The 19,825-nt window shown below is 41.3% G+C and overlaps 1 protein-coding gene across 9 annotated transcripts in view; it reads right to left on the bottom strand.

Annotated features, from left to right (window-relative positions):
* LOC108709279 (limbic system-associated membrane protein) overlaps positions 1–19,825 on the bottom strand; it is a 1,032,477-nt gene that overhangs the window by 106,259 nt on the left and 906,393 nt on the right. For all 9 annotated transcript variants that reach the window (XM_041583499.1, XM_041583497.1, XM_041583500.1 and 6 more), the window contains one exon: positions 9,083–9,208. In XM_041583499.1, coding sequence (XP_041439433.1) covers positions 9,083–9,208 — 126 coding nt within the window. The remainder of the gene's footprint in view (positions 1–9,082; positions 9,209–19,825) is intronic.

Genomic DNA, 19,825 nt, shown 5'->3' with positions numbered 1-19,825 from the left:
CTTCTCCAATTCAAGTCGATGGCGTGTTGCATTGGTACATCATAACCAGTAATTAGGTAGCATATGATTTTGATTTGTTGTTGAGGAGATATGGACAACCAGATAAAAATAGCTCAGAAGTACATATATTGTCTCCTTAGCAAAAAAAAATATAAAATAAAAACCATGTTGCCACTGTGATTTTTAGAGATTTGGAGCTGATACAGACAGACAAAGAGATTGAACTGATGACAGAAAGTAGAACATGCTGGGAAGTCAGTGTCTGGATTAATATTACAATAATGATCAAATGTCTATGTCTGCAGCTGAAATCACAGAGGCAGTTGGGGGTCAGTGAATGTTCTTCCAGATGCAGTAAGCTTAAACACCGGAGCGACCTGATTCCTAGAAAATAATGATAATAATCAGAAATCTTGCGGCTGTTAAGTTCACTCCAACCTCCCTCGCCCCGGTCAGATGTCAGAATATCAGAATAATGCTTTGCCGGCTGTTACCGTCTTTTCCATCAGATGCATATTAGGGCCATAGATAGTTTCCAAGGCTTTAACAGTCTCCTAGCATTTATCTCAGATAAAGTTACAGCATTTGTCCTCAGAATTTTATTAGAACTATTTTATATAATTCTGCTGCATTAAGACCAGCCTCAACCTCCAACTCTACAAAAGCAATCAACAGGATAGACGCAACACCATTGTATAATATATTCTGGCCCGTTTATTGTGCTCTTAGAGGTCCAACAAACTGCACAATTGTGTGTAACCATTTCTTGCTCTAGAGGCCCAGTCAACTGGTGGATATTTTTGGTGAATGGTGCTTGGAAAAGCTAAACTTGTTGGGCAAGGTTTTTTTTTAAATTTGCACTTAACCCAAAATAATAACTTGTCTCTATAAATTAGGTTAGAATACACTCATACAGATATCCACTGGATGGTTCCAACAGCCAACCAGAAGAGAGCTGGAAGCCAAATTCAAGTTCACACCACTTGGGAGCAGACAAGGCATAATGAATGGACATGTACCATACACAAATATGTATATTTTATTTATTAGTGTCTGACTAGGCAACAGGAAGCTCATGTAAACAAAGAAATCATTCAGGCACGTTGTGCAAAGCATAACTTAGCAGAATATCCCACAAATGCAATGTTGCAGTTTAATATCTACTTTCCTACTTAATGACGGTTTTTATACGGATCTTATTATTATCTCATTTTACAAGCTGGAAGCACTCAGGAAACTGCCATGGAATATACTATTCCTTCGCTAAACGACTGAAAGAATAAATACTAATAATGGTTACGCATGTGTGGGGCTCTCCTGGCCGCATTAAATAATCCAGGCAAAGCTACCAACGGGGTTAGTTTCCAATGTCCCCAGCAACTTTATGGAGTTGAGTTGCTGAGGAGTTTAGGAATGTTGTGAATCACCAGTAGGAGTGGTAGTCAAATTACATATTTTGGGTGAATTTATGTGTTATATTTAAGAGTTCTGGGTTCCAGCCTTTTCTGCAGTTACGCGTCATATTTCAAGTCATGGAGAAGGAGCAGATAAGAAACTCATAAGGCTATTAATATAAACTGCCTTGTAGATATATCTATCTATAACATAGCAAATGAGATAGGGTTGGCTGGGACTTAAATGGAATCCATCATTCCGGCTGGGATTCAAAGGTAAAGAGGCTTCAAACAGAGAAATATCACTCGATTTGCTCTGCACTCTGCCTTTGGGAAAGACAAGGTCATTGGAAAGTCTATTCTCAACTCGCTTATTTCTCTAGAGCTTATAAAGTCAGTCTTTCCTCTTATAATAAGCATACAATTATATATACCTGTACTATTAAAACTCTCTTTGCCCCTATATATTAAGCACCTACTGTATTTAGTAATACCAATCCCTATTACAGTAGGGAAATGAGAGCAGAGCAGACAGTAACCCTTCCAACACTTTCCTCTTGTCTCTGTCACTATATATTAGGTACCTATCTAGTGCTACCAATCCTTATTTTTGTAGAGAAATGAGAGCAGAGCAGGCAGTAACCTTTCCCACGCTTATCACTTGTCTCTGGCCATGTATATATTAGTATTCTGGTTATAGAACTGGTACTCCAGAAGAGCAGCCATCCCACCAAGTAGACAGAGAACCATAACAAAAGACATATCAATATGACATTTTCACTCCCTGGAATGACTGACTTCTGAAAAAGTATCTATTGCTTTAGCGAAACAAAGGCCTTCTTGGGCACTTTATGGGCCGAGGACCCTCCCAACCCATTTTATAGTACCTCCACTCCAGCCTCCTCCAGGGTGCACCCCCTGGCTGCTTCATCAGTTTATATACCCACCTTTCCACCCTTTCTGTTAATACTTTCTGCATTCCATAGAAACACTGTTCTCTTTAGAAGGCAAATCTCACAGAGCAGTTAAAAGGGTAAGATAGCATGAGCTGAAGTGAGAAAGCATTTAGTGAAAATGGGCCAAGTACCATAAGTTGTGGCAGAATTCCGCCCCATCAGTGAAGAGCACTTTGGCTGCTGTATGAAACACTCAATTAGTGACAATAGCCGCATTCCTCTAACAAACAAAAACTCTTTTTGCTTTGGTCCAAAAACCTGGAAGAATGGCAGGCTCTCGAAATTCTACATGACTGCCAGGTTACTATTTCATCAGCGTAGAGAGAAAGAATGCCCTCTTCAGTTGCATGTGTGTGCCAGGGATAGGGAATATACCAGCACCCCAACATGCTCATAAACATCATCTGAAATCAATTGTTACACAAGACAACACTGACTGTTGTGGCTACACCGGTGCTCAGGATGTTTTTGATAACATTTTGTAGCCAGAGCTTCATTGCTGAGCAAATACCACAACCCAAACCCCCTCAAACTCCAAAGTCCCATCACCCCAAGATAACAATAACAAGATAATGATAATTCATTCAATTTACACTATATTTTTGGGATGTAACCTAAACTATTTTTGATGATGGGCAGATGCCAACTGATTTATTTTCTTCTTCTTCTTCATTTTAGTAGTACTCATCCAAATGCCCTAAAGTGCGGGTATCCCTATAGGCCAAAATAGATTCTTATCCTAAACTGCAACAAGGATTTCAGGTTAAAGAGGAATGAAGCCAAAAATATAGTCCACCAAAGTGAGGTCAGGACTGAGACATACGGGTCTCAAGACAAAGACTGGTCCATGTATGAGTATGAGAGTAGGGCTTAGTGGTTTCAGACTAGGATGAGAAAATTAAGACATAGGACTGAAGATGATGACGTTAGGTATTGTCTGGATTTGCAATCAAGGTTACAAGTCTTTATTGTCCAAAACTAGACAAAACTGGATACCATAATACATACAAGGCTCAGTGGAGACCATGCTCAACGGTTCAGGGCTGAAAGAATTATAGTGAGCAAGACTAAATCAAGATGAAGAGGGACCACCACACAAAACCAAGACAAGAATGCAAACTTGGGCAGCAATAACAAGCCTACGGCTTTGTCACTTGAAACATGTCATGACCAATGAAAAGCTTTTTGGTGCACAAGTTGCTCCTCCTTATTATATCTACATTAAAGCTAGAGGGCTCAGAAGGAGGTATCAGAAAAACCTTACACAATATATGCTGTGTTCACTGATACATAATGGAAGGTTGGTGCGGAGACCTACAGTTTGGGTCAAGCACAACACTACCCACCCAATTTAGAGATATGACCAAATCACCAGCACAAAGAACCGATACAGGAGCAACTCTGAAAGAGCAAGAGAACAAATACAACAGGCAAAAACACGACCAAAGGCAATAGCACCAAAATTTGAGTCCTCAGACTTGTTTTGGCCCCATGTACAAGAACACTCCTCTACAGTATTTAGCAATGGGTACAACCTGATGATCTGGGGATATAATTAGTGATGGGTGAATTTGTCCACATGAAATTTGCGAAACGGCGGAAAATTTCCGAAATGCATTGAAGTCAATGGGCATCCTAATAATTTTGATGTGCAACAATTTTTATGCACGCGACTATTCTGACGAGTGCCCAAATTTTTTTGAAGTGGAGGATATTTCGTAGGAGTTTCACGAATTTATTCGTTGGCGCCGAAACGTGGAAATTTGCAACTAATTCGCCTGCCAATTTTATTCGCCCATCACTACATATAATGGCCTGAAGGCACAAATGTTAAGGTATAACACAGACGTGCTATACATATGTTATGTTTGTAGCTGTACTATTGGGCCCAATGTTCTACCCTGCCGTTTCCATTATACCAGAAAAAATTATATTTCTGCACTTTGTATACTGTATAAACCTGTATTACAAATCCCTCTCTTTCCTGATGTTGTGCATCAGCCAGAGAAGGATACCTGGAGCATTCTCCTGCTGGGAACCAGTAAGAATCTCATCACCAGTACGACGTGTCCTACTTTCAAAGTTCACACTCAGTGTGGGTCGAGGTAATTACCAGCAACTCTGGTGTGAGCCAGCTGCTTAGGAACACCAATAAATTATTTACTAAAGCCTGTGTGGGTTTCTGGGTTATCATTACGCTCACGTTAGCTCCAATTTAAAGTGTCTCGCCTGGTGGTTTGGCTCAAAAAAATCAGATTGTTTTGACTTAAAGGCTTATTTGGAGCCTAACGAAAAAACAATGGGGAATCTTTCATTTGGCTTCTCCGGCAATTAAATACTGTTCCTGGGCCTACAATGAGCACTTTTTAAATTTTTACCGATCACTTAAATAAAAGGCAGCTCCTTAATAAGAAAATATGTAATTAGTGTCACAGATATAATTCAGCTCGAAAATACCATTCAGCTGCCAATTATTGGCTGATTGGTTGTAGCAAATCTGAGCTGGGCTTTGAAAAGTTATATCTCAGATTAACAACATTTATATTTGCCATGGATATTTATTTATAAGGAATTCACTGATAACATTCATCATTGTTAACATTCAAAACCCAAAGTGTACCCTCATCACTAAACAGCTCTGCTTCTCCCATGATGCAACTGGAGTTTCAATATAACCCTCGATCAATTTATTGTGCACACACTACATGAGACTCCTGTGTTCATTGATACTTAATAGAAGATAAATTGGTTCATACACTGCTCATAACAATCACCAGCTAGGGGCACAAGAATGTTTAAAGAGGTTGTATCCCTTTTGGCAGAACTCCGTTTATAATCAGAACATTTATATGTTGATTTGCGTTCATTAAAATGTGATACAATGTCCTTGAGTATTTGTCTGCTGCTAGGAATTTATAGCAGATGATGAGCTAAAACCTTCATCTTTTATCTTATATACCACATGGTAGGGCAGTGGTGCCCCCATTTGGGGGGCCTGGGGCAGGAGCTTTAGATGTTCCTAAGCTGAGGGTCAGTTAGGGAAAGATTTGCAGAGATTTCCTATTTGCTCTTCAGGTTAGCCTTCCACTCAATTGAGGTGAAGGCTTATTTTTGAACAATCACTATATTAGTAACACAAGAGTAGTTTCTTGTATAGGAGATAAGGGGACCACAAATGAGACTTGAACAGAAGAACTGTGAAACCCTAAGCAATAGGGCAAGACTGACACTATAGGATGAGATGGTGAAATTTGGGCAAGATCATGACAGAATAGCAGGAAGTAGACAAAAGGGTAAAGTGGATACAGGGTGGAAAGATGGAGAGAGTAGGGCAGGATGGAGACAACAGAACAATATATAGACAAAAGGAAAAGATGGAGACAATTGGACAAGATGGAGAGAGCAATACAAGATGGAGTAAAAGGTTGGGACAGTAAGACATGACATCGACAGCAGGACAAGATGGAGGCAAAAGGGTAAGATGGAGACAACAGAACAAGATGGAAACAGTTGGGCAGTGTAGTAGGATGGAGACTGTGGCAGGATGGTGACAGTAGGGTGAGATAACAACAGTAGGGTAAGATGGAAACAGTAGGGTGATATAAAGACAGTAGGGTAAGATGGAGACTGTGGTAGGATGGAGACAGTAGGGTGAGCTAAAGACAGTGCGGTAAAATGGAGACAGTAGGGTTAAATGGATACAGTAGGGTGAGATAAAGACAGTAGGGTAAGATGGACACTGTGGCAGGATGAGACAGTAGGGTGAGATAAAGACAGTAGGGTAAGATGGAGACTGTGGTAGGATGGAGACAGTAGGGGGAGATAAAAACAGTAGGGTAATATGGAGACAGTAAGGTGAGATGGAGACAGTAGGGTAAGATAAAGACAGCAGGGTAAGATGGAGACTGTGGCAAATGGATAGGGTAATATGGAGACAGTAAGGTGAGATGGAGACAGTAGGGTGAGATAAAGACAGTAGGGTAAGATGGAGACTGTGGTAGGATGGAGACAGTAGGGGGAGATAAAAACAGTAGGGTAATATGGAGACAGTAAGGTGAGATGGAGACAGTAGGGTAAGATAAAGACAGCAGGGTAAGATGGAGACTGTGGCAAATGGATAGGGTAATATGGAGACAGTAAGGTGAGATGGAGACAGTAGGGCAAGATGGAGACAGTTTAGTAGGATAAAGACAGTAGGGTAAGATGGAGACAGTAGGGTAAGATGGAGGCAGTAGGTTGAGATAAAGACAGTAGGGTCGGATGGAGACTGTGGCTGGATGGAGATATTAGGGTGAGCTAAAGACAGTAGCATAAGATGTGGACAGTAGGGCAAGACTGAGACAATAGGAAAATATGATGATAGTAGTAGACAAGATGGTGATTATATGGCTGTGACAATAGGACGTTATGGTGACAGTAAGATAAGATGGAGACAGCAGTACACAGTGTGTAAAACACCTCTGGAGCTTGTATCACTCGTGTTTTGCTCAGACTTACAGGAAAGGCAATTGATTAACAGCAAGCTAACACTGAGACCAATCAAAATCAGACAAGGATAAGGTATCAGTGCAAAATAGGAACCCTGCCATTCATACCATAGATCACAAGTAGTTCCCACACCAGACTCAAACCCCATTTGTTTCTTGAAGAATGGCTACATGGATTGGTTCTGGTGTCTATGGATCTTATTCTAGCTAAAGGAATAAATACACCATCTCAATCTCTAATCAGAAATGTATCACTTGCAAGCAGAGCTCATCAGGTAAAGGAAGTGGAACTACAAGTTGATGCAACATTGAAACAATTTCCTCATTCTACATTGTGGCCCTAACGTGGGGTTCCTCTAACACAGGGATCCCCAACCTTTTTTTACCCGTGAGCCACATTCAAATTTAAAAAAAGTTGGAGAGCAACATAAGCAAGAAAAAAGATGCTGGGTGCCAAATATGTGTTGTGATTGGCTATTTGGTAGCCCCTATGCGGATCGGCAGCCTACAGGAGACTCTGTTTGGCAGTACATCTGGTTTTTATACAACCAAAACTTGCCTCCAAGCCTGGAATTCAAAAATAAGCTCCTGCTTTGAGGCCACTGGGAGCAACATCCAAGGGGTCGGAGAGCAACATGTTGCTCACGAGCCACTGGTTGGGGATCACTGCTCTAACACTACACAGCCCTAACAGAATCGTTTCTCAAATTTCTTTGGCAGAAAACATAGAATTATGGTGAGTGTCAAGTTCCGCTGGAGCCGTTTGTGCTCGTTACTATTGTTCATTTCTCTCAGAGTAAGAAGAAGGTATTAAATATTAAATATATCCTTTTATAATTTAACAACTTTTAATTTTGTGAAGGATTCATGTGGAAGTCAGTTAGCAGCCCATACATTACCCAGCAGAACATTGTACTGAATCTTAAAACTTAGTGGCACTTCTACATGTTTCATTCTGATGCGGGAAAGTGGGGGTGAGAGATATGAAGATATAGAGATTTTTTTGGTGCAGTCTTTGACAAAGGTACTCATAATGACAATCATGTTGAATAAGTAGTATAGAAGTTTATATATAGTTACACTAATCAAGTATTCTCATATTTAGACATTTGGGTGGGAGATGCCACATTCACTCTCTTCAGACAGTAGAAGTTTGATCATTGCCCAGATCATTACATTTATACTTATAGGAAAAGCTGACATATTGTTTCCCTTACTGTCACCATCGTGTCCTACTGTCCCGAGCTTTGCCAACTGTCTCTATTTTTCCCTACTGTTTCCATTTTGCCCTACAGTCTCCATCATGTTTTACTGTCCTAATCTTTCTGAACTCTTTTCTGCATCTAGTCCTACTATCTCCATCTCTACCAACTGTCTCCATCTCGTCCTGATCTTTCTAAACTGTTTTCATCTTGTCCTACAGTTTCCATCTTGCCCTATTGTCTTCCATCACTATCAACTTTCTTCATCTTGCCCTACTTTCTCCATCTGGTCCTAATGTCTTCATCTTTTCTTACTGCCCCCATTCTTACAGTCCCGATCTTCGTGAACGGTCTTCATCTTGTCCTACAGTCTCCACCTTGCCTTATTGTCTCCATCTCTAACTACTGTCTCCATCTTGTCCAGATGTCTTCATCTTTTCCTACTACGCCCATCTTGTTCTGCTGTCTCCATCATGTCTTACAGTTCTTAACTACTTGAACTGTCTCCATCTTGTGCAACAGTCTACATCTTGCCCAACTCTCTCCATTTCAACCTACTGTATCTATCTGGTCTACACCTGTCTCCATCATCTCATAATGTAATCTCAATATTCTTCTACAGTCTCCGCCTTGTTCTTCTGGCTCTACCTTCCCCTGTGTCTCCATCTCACTGTACTGTCTCCATCTTCCCCTACTGTAATCACGTTTACCCTCTGCTCCTCTACAACTGCAGCCCTGCATGAGGCCGGGGCAGTTTTGTTTTACCCCCCGTCTTAGACATTTATACTGTAAAGTTGTAGGCCCCTTGCTACTTTTATGCACTCTGGGCCATTATAGATAAAGCAGCAAGAAGATCCAGCTTAGGGAATGAGAAAAGTGGTTACAAACTTGAAAACCATATACTGGTCTATGCTATGATATCAGTTCTGGGATTATCAGTGAGTTACATTTTATTCTGAGCTTAGAATGATTCTTTGGTTACCACGCAGGTACCGGCAACTGATTCACAGCTTACATTAAGACATTAGGGGAGCTGTTCCTACCTGTTGGGGTGAGATGTCTCCAGGTAATCATAGGCTCTGGGCGTCCGTAGGCAATGCACATCAGTGTCACATTGCTGCCCTCGTTCACAGTGATATCTTCAGAAATATTGGAGATCTTTGGCGGAACTGTTAAAATAAGACACACAGGCTGAGTTAAATAAAGTTGCAGTTGACTCAGTTGTCTCATATTATAAACCTATTAACATGATCAGTACTAAGCATTGCCATCTGATCCCATGTCCTGGTAATGGCACTTCCACTGGGCTTTATTTTCAATGTTACAGTCTCCTGGAAATTGCAAGACACAGTTATTCCACAAGGACCATGGAGGCCCTCAAGTCAACTTGCAGCTCACTTGTCTTCATGGGAACATCAAACGCAACGTAAATGCCTAAAGCTTTCCTTAGGAGGGGTATGTATTTTTGAGGGAGTGGAAATCCTCTGAATATTATCAGTAGCTATTTAAAGGGGTTTCCTGGCAAACAATAAAACTTAGGAACCAAGTTTTGGTGTAACCAATCTGGCTCATCATCATTTTCAACCATCAGGCCAATGACTGGCTCACACAGAGGGGACCAGTGAAATGCCATTAGCTATGAACCATGTGCACGGTGCAGTTTGGTGCAGTTCTTTCTCACTGTGGAACTCAAGCTCTTAGAATGACACAACACTTATTGCACTTCTGTTATACAGTATATAACCTGTGATTTACCTGCCCATGATTGAACCAACAAAGTAATGACTGCATCTGCAAGGAATTATGGAAATCTGCTCATATAAGGAGCTGGGAGCTGCATATCAAGGTGTGATAGATTTTCAGGCTTGTCTTAGTGTTCCCCAAATTAGCGAGATGGCTGAAAGAGCAGCCCTGGTACCTATGGTATGTGCGCTGAATTAATTAAAGGAATGATCATTCTACTTCCAGCCTGAGCAACCAGAAATGGCAACCCTTGAAGCTGCTGCAGAGACGCAACCCTGGGGATCTGTCACAACAAAAATGAAATAACAAGAGAAAAAAAAGTATTTCAAGTTCTATGTGAAAGCCCAAGTCTAGACATATGTGTCTAACCAACTGAGCTACTGTATTTTCCCACCATACAGAACAGAGAGAAAGAAGAAAGGGCCTAGGTGAAGGGACAAGTCTGCAAGGATTCCCCATCACATAGACATGCATCACACAATAAAGGTGCATTAGGCTGTTCCTATTCCTCAGCTATGGGTAATGTGTTTTGGGCTGTGCTGTTGATGAGTGCAAGTGCTGGAGTCCTAAGGCAGGCACTATAGGGCTCCAGCCAAAGGTTTGGGGGTAGATGTGTCTATTGTTTGATTAGGGATTACTTTAGGAATGTATTAAGGTATGAATATTCTTACTTTGTACTGCCTCACCACTTAATTAACCCAGTCTTTGTAGTACTTAAACGGATTCTGTCATGATTTCTATGGTGTAGCTTTTATTTCTAAATTACACTGTTACGTCTTCAAAGAATTCACTCTACCACGTAAAATGGTATTCCTAACCTACCAAGTGTATTTTAGTTGTAATATTGGTGTTCAGGTGCATCTCAGGTCATTTTGTCTGATCATGTGCTTTCAGAAAGAGCACTATGGAACTGCTTTCTGAAAGGCTGTTGTTTCTCCTACTTAATGTAACTGAAGGAGTCGCAGTGGGACATGGATTTTTACTATTGAGTGATGTTCTTATATCTACCAGGGAGCTGTAATCTGGTTACCTTCCCATTGTTATGCTGATGGAATACTGGGGGGGGTTGATCTAATTCCAGTACAGCAGTAAAGAATGACTGAAGTTTATCACAAATCACATGACTGGGGGCACCTGCCATGTGTCAGATTTTAAAATTAAATATAAAAAAAATCTATTTAAAATTCTGCTGGAGCACCACAATGAACTGAAAACATGTTTTCCCATGACAGTATCCCTTTAAACGCAGTCACCTGTCTTAAAAGGGAAAGATCGAGTACCAAACTCTATAACATTTGGAGGCTGTCGCTGAGTTACTGGTAGAGATTCAGCTGATGGGTCAGAACCTTCACCACACTGTATTCACAATCATGGGGCTAAATCAATAAAAGCTCAAAACTTTACACCCACACCAGGTCCAGCAGCCAATTAGATATTGGCTTTTAAACAGTTGACCTGTAAATTATAACTGCTGATTGGTTTCCATGGGTTACTAGTACCTGGCACAAACTTGTCAGATCATTTGCTGATTGAGGGAAATGTTTACCATTCCAAAAGGCAGAATAACTAACATGAAATTTAGGAAATCTTTTAAAAATCAACATTCCTATCTCTGTAATGATTGTACCAACGAAGATCAGCCCCTCCATCCTGCACTCACTCTGCTGTATAAGAGGGTTTCTGTATATAGAAAGAGCTTCATGGCTTCCTTTCCCATCAAATAACCCTATCCTATTAACAGTTAACCCTTTCATAGCATAGCTGAGGTTTAATAATAGGGTTGGCCTGTGTTGTTCCCTTTCAACCACTAGATGGTGCTTCTTGCAGCTGTGTTCAGCCCTTTCCTAGTGTGGATCAGAAGTGTCGACAATGCCTTGAAATCTACAAACTGTAGAATCGAGAGAACATAATAGGTGGCACCCTACAATGAATAGAGGTGACTTTGAGCTTCCCCAACAACTGACTGGTGTATAGTCCTTGTTTGGGTCTCCAAAGTTTACAGGCTCTCCATGCGACACTGAACTACAACTCCCAGCATTCCCCCCAAAGGCCTTATCCCCAAGGAATGGGATAAGAAGTAAATCATGGAGCCCCCCTTGTGCAGTAAAAGTGCCAAGAAGGAATCAGAATCTTAAAGAACCCCAAAAGTAAGCTGATGATTAAAAACAGCACTGCTGTGCTACAAAAGACATTAGGATTAGTTTCCCTTTATCAGGATAAGGGATGAGGAAGAACAGACCAACTGCAATGAAAGTCATTTCCATGTCACTGTGCTGCTCTGGATATAACACACATAAGGCAATGGATGGGGTTCCATACTGAATGCTGATTAGCCAGTGAAACAGCAACCAAACCTCCTTTAGGTAGATAATCAGATTGTCTTTTCTAAAGACGCCACAATGGGTTTATCTGTTGCACAGGGAATTAGCGGGACTCAGACTAATATGGAGGGATGAATATGTAACGAATGGACTGATATCTACCATCTTGCATTCACTGGCAGCACAGCACACACAAAGCGTTTTTATTTGATCAATTGTTAGGAAGTCTATTGCATCAAAATTGGGAATATTTTTCATGTCAGAACCTGTTGGAAAACACCAAACTGCATTTTCTTTTTAATTTGGTCTTCAGAATCATTCTTAACTCTCAGGCAGTAATATAATGATGTAAATATCAATTAGTCTTCCAGTGCTGAATTTCATGGGGATTGGGCAGGGATTTGAATATTGAAAGATATTGTTTTAAAGAAGGTGAAACTGAAGTTTAAATATTAGCATGTTCATTTTATTGTGTAAGTGATGACTAGCGATGGGCGAATAAATTCGTCAGGCACAAATTCGCGGCGAACTTCACCGCTTGTGAATAAATTTGTGAAATTTATATAGCGGCGAAAATTCCGCTGCAGCAAAAAAACAATTGTCGCGCGTCAGAATAGTTGCTCGAGTTCAAATTGGCGCGCATCAAAATTATTTTGACACCCATTGACTTCAAAGCGTTTAGCAAATTTTTCACCGTTACCTAAATTTTTGCACGAAGCGAAACAGCACAGATTTGCCCATCACTAGTGAAGCACAGTCGAGCTGGCAATTACCCTTCCAACACTTTCCATTATGTTCATATTTATTAAAGTTTTCAATAAAAAAAATTAGAACCCTATATATTAGGCACCTATCTAGTGCTTCCAATCCCTATTTCTGTAGGGAAATGAGAGTAGGAGAAACACAATGATCCCTATAACTTTGCATTAAACAACTGCTCATGGAGCAAATATCCAATGCCCATGCAGGCTGCCAAGTTCAATACATAAAACTTCCAAAAAAAATCTAATTTCATTATCAGCCCAAACCCTCCTTCATTTTACATTGCCATTACTCTGTATGATCAAGGAGCTTTGTCGGTTTTAATTAAGCAATCTTCTCTCCTGTGCAAACATTCCCCTCTCCCTCGTGTGCGGCCGGACACGTTAAAGTAAATAATCTCTCCATCCTGAATTCTGATAGAGATTCAGTAGGACAACCCTACATTTGAAGCCAGTACTTAGTGTATCCGGTGCAATTTCCCAGGGCAGGGCTTGGACTTTTGGAATATAAATTTTTGGAATACATTACTTAAAGGGATACTGTCATGGGAAAAATTTTTTTTTTTCAAAATGAATCAGTTAATAGTGCTGCTCCAGCAGAATTCTGCACTGAAATCCATTTCTCAAAAGAGCAAACAGATTTTTTTATATTCAATTTTGAAATCTGACATGGGGTAGACATATTGTCAATTTCCCAGCTGCCCCAAGTCATGTGACTTGTGCTCTGATAAACTTCAATCACTCTTTACTGCTGTACTGCAAGTTAGAGTGATATCACCCCCCCTCCCTTTTCTCCCCCAGCAGCCAAACAAAAGAACAATGGGAAGGTAACCAGATAGCAGCTCCCTAACACAAGATAACAGCTGCCTGGTATATCTAAGAACAACACTCAATAGTAAAAACCCATGTCTAACTGAGACACATTCAGTTACATTGAGAAGGAAAAACAGCAGCCTGCCAGAAAGCATTTCTCTCCTAACGTGCAGGCACAAGTCACATGACCAGGGGCAGCTGGGAAATTGACAAAATGTCTAGCCCCATGTCAGATTTCAAAATTGAATATAAAAAAATCTGTTTGCTCTTTTGAGAAATGGATTTCAGTGCAGAATTCTGCTGGAACAGCACTATTAACTGATTCATTTTGAAATTTTTTTTTTTCCCCATGACAGTATCCCTTTAAGAAAGGGACATAAATCTGGTTTACCCAGCACTGGGCATGCCCAGTAGGTACTCACAGCACTAAAGAGCTCATTGAACATGTGAAGTGTCACGGACACCAAGGGAGGCTAACCATAACCATATAAATAGCCACTAATAGAAAGGCCATTGCCAGATCTTTATACACGGTCAACATGTATCACCCAAGAAAGGAAACAGTTAACCAGAGACAGTTTATACTTCTATGTCATTCTCTGCAGATAAAGTGCCGGAGTGTGAAACGAGTTGATAAAGGATTTTGATTACTAATTGCTATTCATTTTAAAGGTAAGTGGATTTAATTTGGTATAATAATAAAGATTATTCGCTTTAGCGACACAGAGTGACCCTTTCTCTGTTGTCGCACAAAGTACTCAAAGGCGTCAGTTTATATCCCGCTCTCTAGTGCTGGTTGGTATGGGCCTGCCTATGGCACTCCAGCTTTTGTTCTGCGTCTGTGTAATTATCTCTCCATTATGCATTAATGTATTTTATTATTCATGGCGAGTAAATGCAAAAATGGACACGTTAAACACACGCTGTTCTCTCAATAACAAGAGTAATGATTAATGTGTAGGTAGAGATTCTATATTGCCGACTTACTGCAAATGCTCTATACCTGGACTGTGTCCTACTGACTGAGGTTAAAGACTACTCGCTCGCTATAGCCATTCCACCCACTGTTTGAGTCACAGAATCTAAGCTTTCCCAAGCAACTGGTCAGATATGGTGGTTGTCCCCTATACTGTTAACTTCACCTATGGAATAAAAAGTCAAAGCCATTAGAAGAGGTCTTGGCACCTAAATTTTTCCACCCATGGGCCGAGCAGGTATCCTCCTGTTCTAAACAGTCCATGGACTGAGTGTCAGATTGGCCACCACTCTTTATTCCAATCATTCATGCTTATCTCAGAGTTCAAATATTTCTGAGACCCTGCAAATGAGGTGACGTGGCACCTTCTGGTCTACAGTTCTACCTCAAGACAAGGTTGGTAGATCCAAAATCAGCTCGGCATACCAAACTGCCAGAAAATGAAGAAGCAGATTGATGTGGAAAGTACTGCCCCAAAGCTGAGAGACACACAATGTTTTTACAGCTATAAAGTTGGATTTGAAAGTCTGGTACATCTGTCATGAGACATTGCTTTATCTCAGAAGATCCTCAGAAGAAACCATGCTCCACGTATGATCGGAACAGTGTTTCTCAAACTGTGGGGCTGACTGGGGGCCCAGGCTTAAGGTCAGTAAGGAGAGATTTAGGGATAATTATTATACTTCTTGATGTCCTCCTTGAAATAAGAGCGAGACTTGGGGTGAACGTTGATTTGATGTCCTAGATATTCTCAGACTTATGACTGAATGTTGGATACAGCGATGTTCACATATATCTGTAACCTTATTATGAGCTAAGGGGGGACCCAGTTAAGAAGTGGGTATCAAGGAGGGAGCTTCACATAAACAAGTCTGGAAATCACTGTTTGGAAACCTAACGTGACAGCTACCCTTTGAGTTTAGGTTTTAAAGTTTTATCGGATATTGTTTGCTATAAGGTGTCTAGAACCAGTTCAATGGGTACTTGCTCCCTGGGAAACGACCCCCATGCATCCACCTGACCAACAACACCCCTCTTGCCACCACTGCCCCGAAAGGCCCCCCACACTCCTGCACTGTCCTCGTGTTCCATACCCCCAAACTAAATTGGTATAGCTACAAACACTCATTACCAAAAAACCAGACCCACACTGGAAACATCACGTTACAGAACTAATGAACCTACTAATTCTCATTGCATATAACGAGAAACCAGTTTGGGGGCTATAAAAATAACTTGTCCCCTTGGTTACGGCAATTTGTAATCAGCGAGCAATTAACCTGCGAGTGAACTAATAGGATGCGGCCAACCTGCAAGAGATTGCTCACTTGTTACGTTAGTTACCCTTTGTATTCTGACGAGTGTTACCCCCACAAATCATGTTTCTCTGCTGTAACCCCAATAACAACATTAGGAAGAACTGATGATTTAAACAGTAAATACCTATCCCTTTCTTAACGTTCCATCTAGAATAGACTCATTATTCCACAAACAATGATTTATCAGCTGAAACCGTGTCACCCCCCCCTCCCATCTTGCCGCCGCCATTATGAAAACTAATATTAGTATGACAAACAGACTAATGCCTGGAGTAATTGCCATTCTGATGAATACCAGTCTAAATGGATGCACGCTTTGGCTTTTCCGATAACACTCATTTTTGGATGTCGCCGCGGTTACTGAAGAGGTAAAGAATATGCATCAACGAGTGGAACACGCTCGTGTTTTAATTACTCGCTGTAATTCCGTTGCTTTGTGCCCGGTGTTCGACAAACACGGCTGGTTGGGTTGTTTATGACTGGGTACCTTGCCTGGGACGTGGCATCGTTGGGGGGGGGGCACAATTTATTGGACTTTAACGTAAATTAAGATGTGTGGCTTTAGAAACCACAAAAATACATTTTCTCTAAAACCACGACTCTAATTTATTAAACAACCCAATATAAAAAGCACGAACGACTAAATCTGCAGAACTAATCCGAATACTAATACAAAAAACCCCAAAATCCTCTATTACATGACAAGTCTTTTTGTGGTTTATAGTAATTAATATAATCCATTATTTTTGAGGTCCTGGAGACGCCCTTCCCTTAGACTCCTGCGAAGGTGACACGAGGCTCCCTGACACTAACACATTCCACGGTGCTGTTGGGCTCTCTGGGCTTTTATTTCAGTAAAACAATCACCATCTGGTTCCTGGAGCTGCTTCAGAGCATGTAGAGAAACACCTGTATTCACACACATTAACACACTCATCTTTCCTCTCATCCGATACGCCCCGAGCATGGTCTCTGGAGGAATCTCGCCTCTTCATCAGCACTCACCTGGCAGCCAGCAGTTGGGAATCTCGTACTTACTGGGTGTTTGGCATGAGGTGACACGACAGGTCAGCCAACCTTCCTTGTTTTCTATCGAGTGTGACTGGCGATAATGGCAAACTTTAGCCGAAAAAGCCAATGATGCATTAAGGAAGAAAGATAATCCAACTGCCAGCTACTCCAGCAGCAGCAAAGTTGGCCCATTGTTATCCAAAAAACTGATGCACATTCCTGCCTATGTCTACAAACCCAAATAATGCTGGGCAATTAAGTAACATAGGGTATCAATGCTTCGGGGGTTTTAAAGGAGAACTAAAGCTTAACTAAAGTAGGTAGAAATTTTGTACATTATGTTTTGTACTTCTGTACCAGCCCAAAGCAACCACAGCCATTTAGCAGGGAAGATCTGAGCCTCCAAAGATGTCCCAGTAGCTCCCCATCTTCTTTTCTGCTGCTGTCACACAGAATTTAATAATTAGTCCTGTAATATCAGCTTATATTACAGACAACCTCATTTTCTGCTGGATAATTAGTGACGAGCCCTAAGCTTAGCTTCTCAACAGCTGCTCAGAGCCCACTGAGCATGTGAGTGTCACAGACACTTTCCAAGATGGTGACCCCCTGTGACAAGTTTGAAGTCCTGGATCATTGCTGCTATTGACAAGCTGAAACTTTAGGCTCCTTCAATAAGTTCAGTATATAAAATATGGCATATTAGCCACATACATTTTTAGGGTTTAGTTCTACTTTAATACCGCCATCTCTTGGAATGCATGACCACCCACTATCAGTCCCCTGCTCATTCCCCCCCCCATTGTACTCAAGGCACGTGCCTATCCCTACATCCGGCCCTGTTCAATAAACCTTATTATAGTGAATAGAATTGATTTACAGGTAGATTTTTGGTTTTCATAGCTTTGGTTTGAACTTGGTAGATGCCAAGAATACTGGAAGAAGTGACACTGAGATATTAAAGGCAGATACTGTATATCAGTGGTACAGGTATAAGACCTGTTATCCAAAATGCTGTAATTTGAATCTTCATACTAGATAATCATGGAAACATTAAATACACTCAATGAGCTGGTTCCGCTTCCAATAAGGATTAATTATTAACTTAGTTGGGATCAAGTACAAGCTACTGTTTTATTATTACAGAAAAAAAGGAAATCATTTTTAAAAATGTGGGTAATTTGGATACAATGGGGTTTATGGGAGATCATGAAATAGGCTAAATGTTTAGAAGCAAGAGGTCCACTGACACCTTGGACCACCGGAAGTTTTACTGGTAGACTGGTAGCCAGTTTGACACTGTCCATATTGATGCGAATGTCCATACAAATCAGAGAAAGGTGAGCAGGTTGTGGGCACATACCAAGCGCTGGCATTTTAGCAAAACAGAATTTGCGGGAGGAAGGAAGAACGTGACAGCAGGGATCCCCAGGGTGCCAGAGCTGAGCTTTATAACCTGGAAACTCCAATGTCAGAACCACCATTTATTTACTTTATGTACTTCAAAGGGATGTGAACGAGAGGCGTGGGAATCGCCATATAATGAGACGCGCGCCCGCTAGTGTGGGGGAAATGACTCCCAGTGGCTGTATAACTGCAGGGCACAAAGGGTAAATGTAACACAAAGTAACCTTTTATTGCCTCTGGTTGTGCAAGTGTCAACTGTGCACCCATTTGCCACAATAAAAGCTGGAGGTGGAGGGGATTTGTAAAACATTCAAGCAGTTAAAGGGGTTCTAAAGTGGAATAGAAGAAGAGATAGTAATTCTAAGCAACTTCCCAATATACAATAATTATACATTTTCACTGTGTTTTTGTGTCTGTTCTTTGCTATTTTCTGCACAGTTGGTACTGACCACTGAAACATTGTAGCAGTGTCCTCAGTCAGCCATCCTCCAGCAGAGCCCCCAGTTCCAACAATGCTTTGCAAACTTCTGTCATTCTCTGTCTTTGCAGCTCACAGAACATACAAGGCATTATGGGAAATCAAGTCTATGGTTGGTGGAGAGTTGCTGCTACATTTACACGTTGCAATGATACACAAAAGCAACCTATCAGATGTCAGCTTTTTATTATTCTAACTGCATCAGTGGTTGTCAAATATTATCTTGGTCAGGGGCTCCCCTCGAAGGCCAAACTTTTGGAAAGAGCACCCTCCCCTTAAATGTGCAATTGTTAACCAGGATCCCAATTGAGAATCCAACCTCTGGCCAGGTTCCATCTTGAAGTACCAACCTTTGGTCAGACCCCCCCCCATGGTCAAAAAGGGTTACACCCCTTGAAGGTGTAACCCTTGGCTAGGGATCTCCTTGAAAGTTTAACCTTTGACCAGGACTCCCCCTGACGGTCAAAACCTTTGGCTAGGACTCCCCATGAAAAGCTAAACTTTGGCCAGAGGCCCCCTTGAAGTTCCAACCTCTGGCCATGATCCTAAAGGTCAGAACCTTTGGCTTTGCCCACTTAATAGTCCAACCTTTGGTCATGCCCCCCCTTAAAGGTCCAACCTTTGGCCAGGAATCTACATAAATGTTCAAACTTTAGCCAGGACTCCCCTTGCAGGTACACACTTTGGCCAGGACTCCCCTTGTAGATCCAAACCTTTGGCCAGGACTCCCCTTGTAGCTCCAAACCTTTGACCAGGACTCCCCAGAAAAATCTAAACTTCGGCCAGGGGCCCCATGGAAGTTCAAACCTTTGCCCATGACCCCCTTGAAGGTCCAACCTTTGACTATGCCTCCTTAAAGGTCTAACCTTTGTTCATGCTCCCCCACTTAAAGGTCCAACCTTTGGCTAGATCCCATCTTAAAGGGCCAAGCTTAATTTATGAAATGAGTAGGAAAGT

This window comes from Xenopus laevis, chromosome 2S (genome assembly GCF_017654675.1).
Source record: "Xenopus laevis strain J_2021 chromosome 2S, Xenopus_laevis_v10.1, whole genome shotgun sequence".
Lineage (NCBI taxonomy): Eukaryota > Metazoa > Chordata > Amphibia > Anura > Pipidae > Xenopus > Xenopus laevis.
Note: the sequence above shows the minus strand (reverse complement) of the source record. Positions and strands in the feature narration are given on the sequence as shown.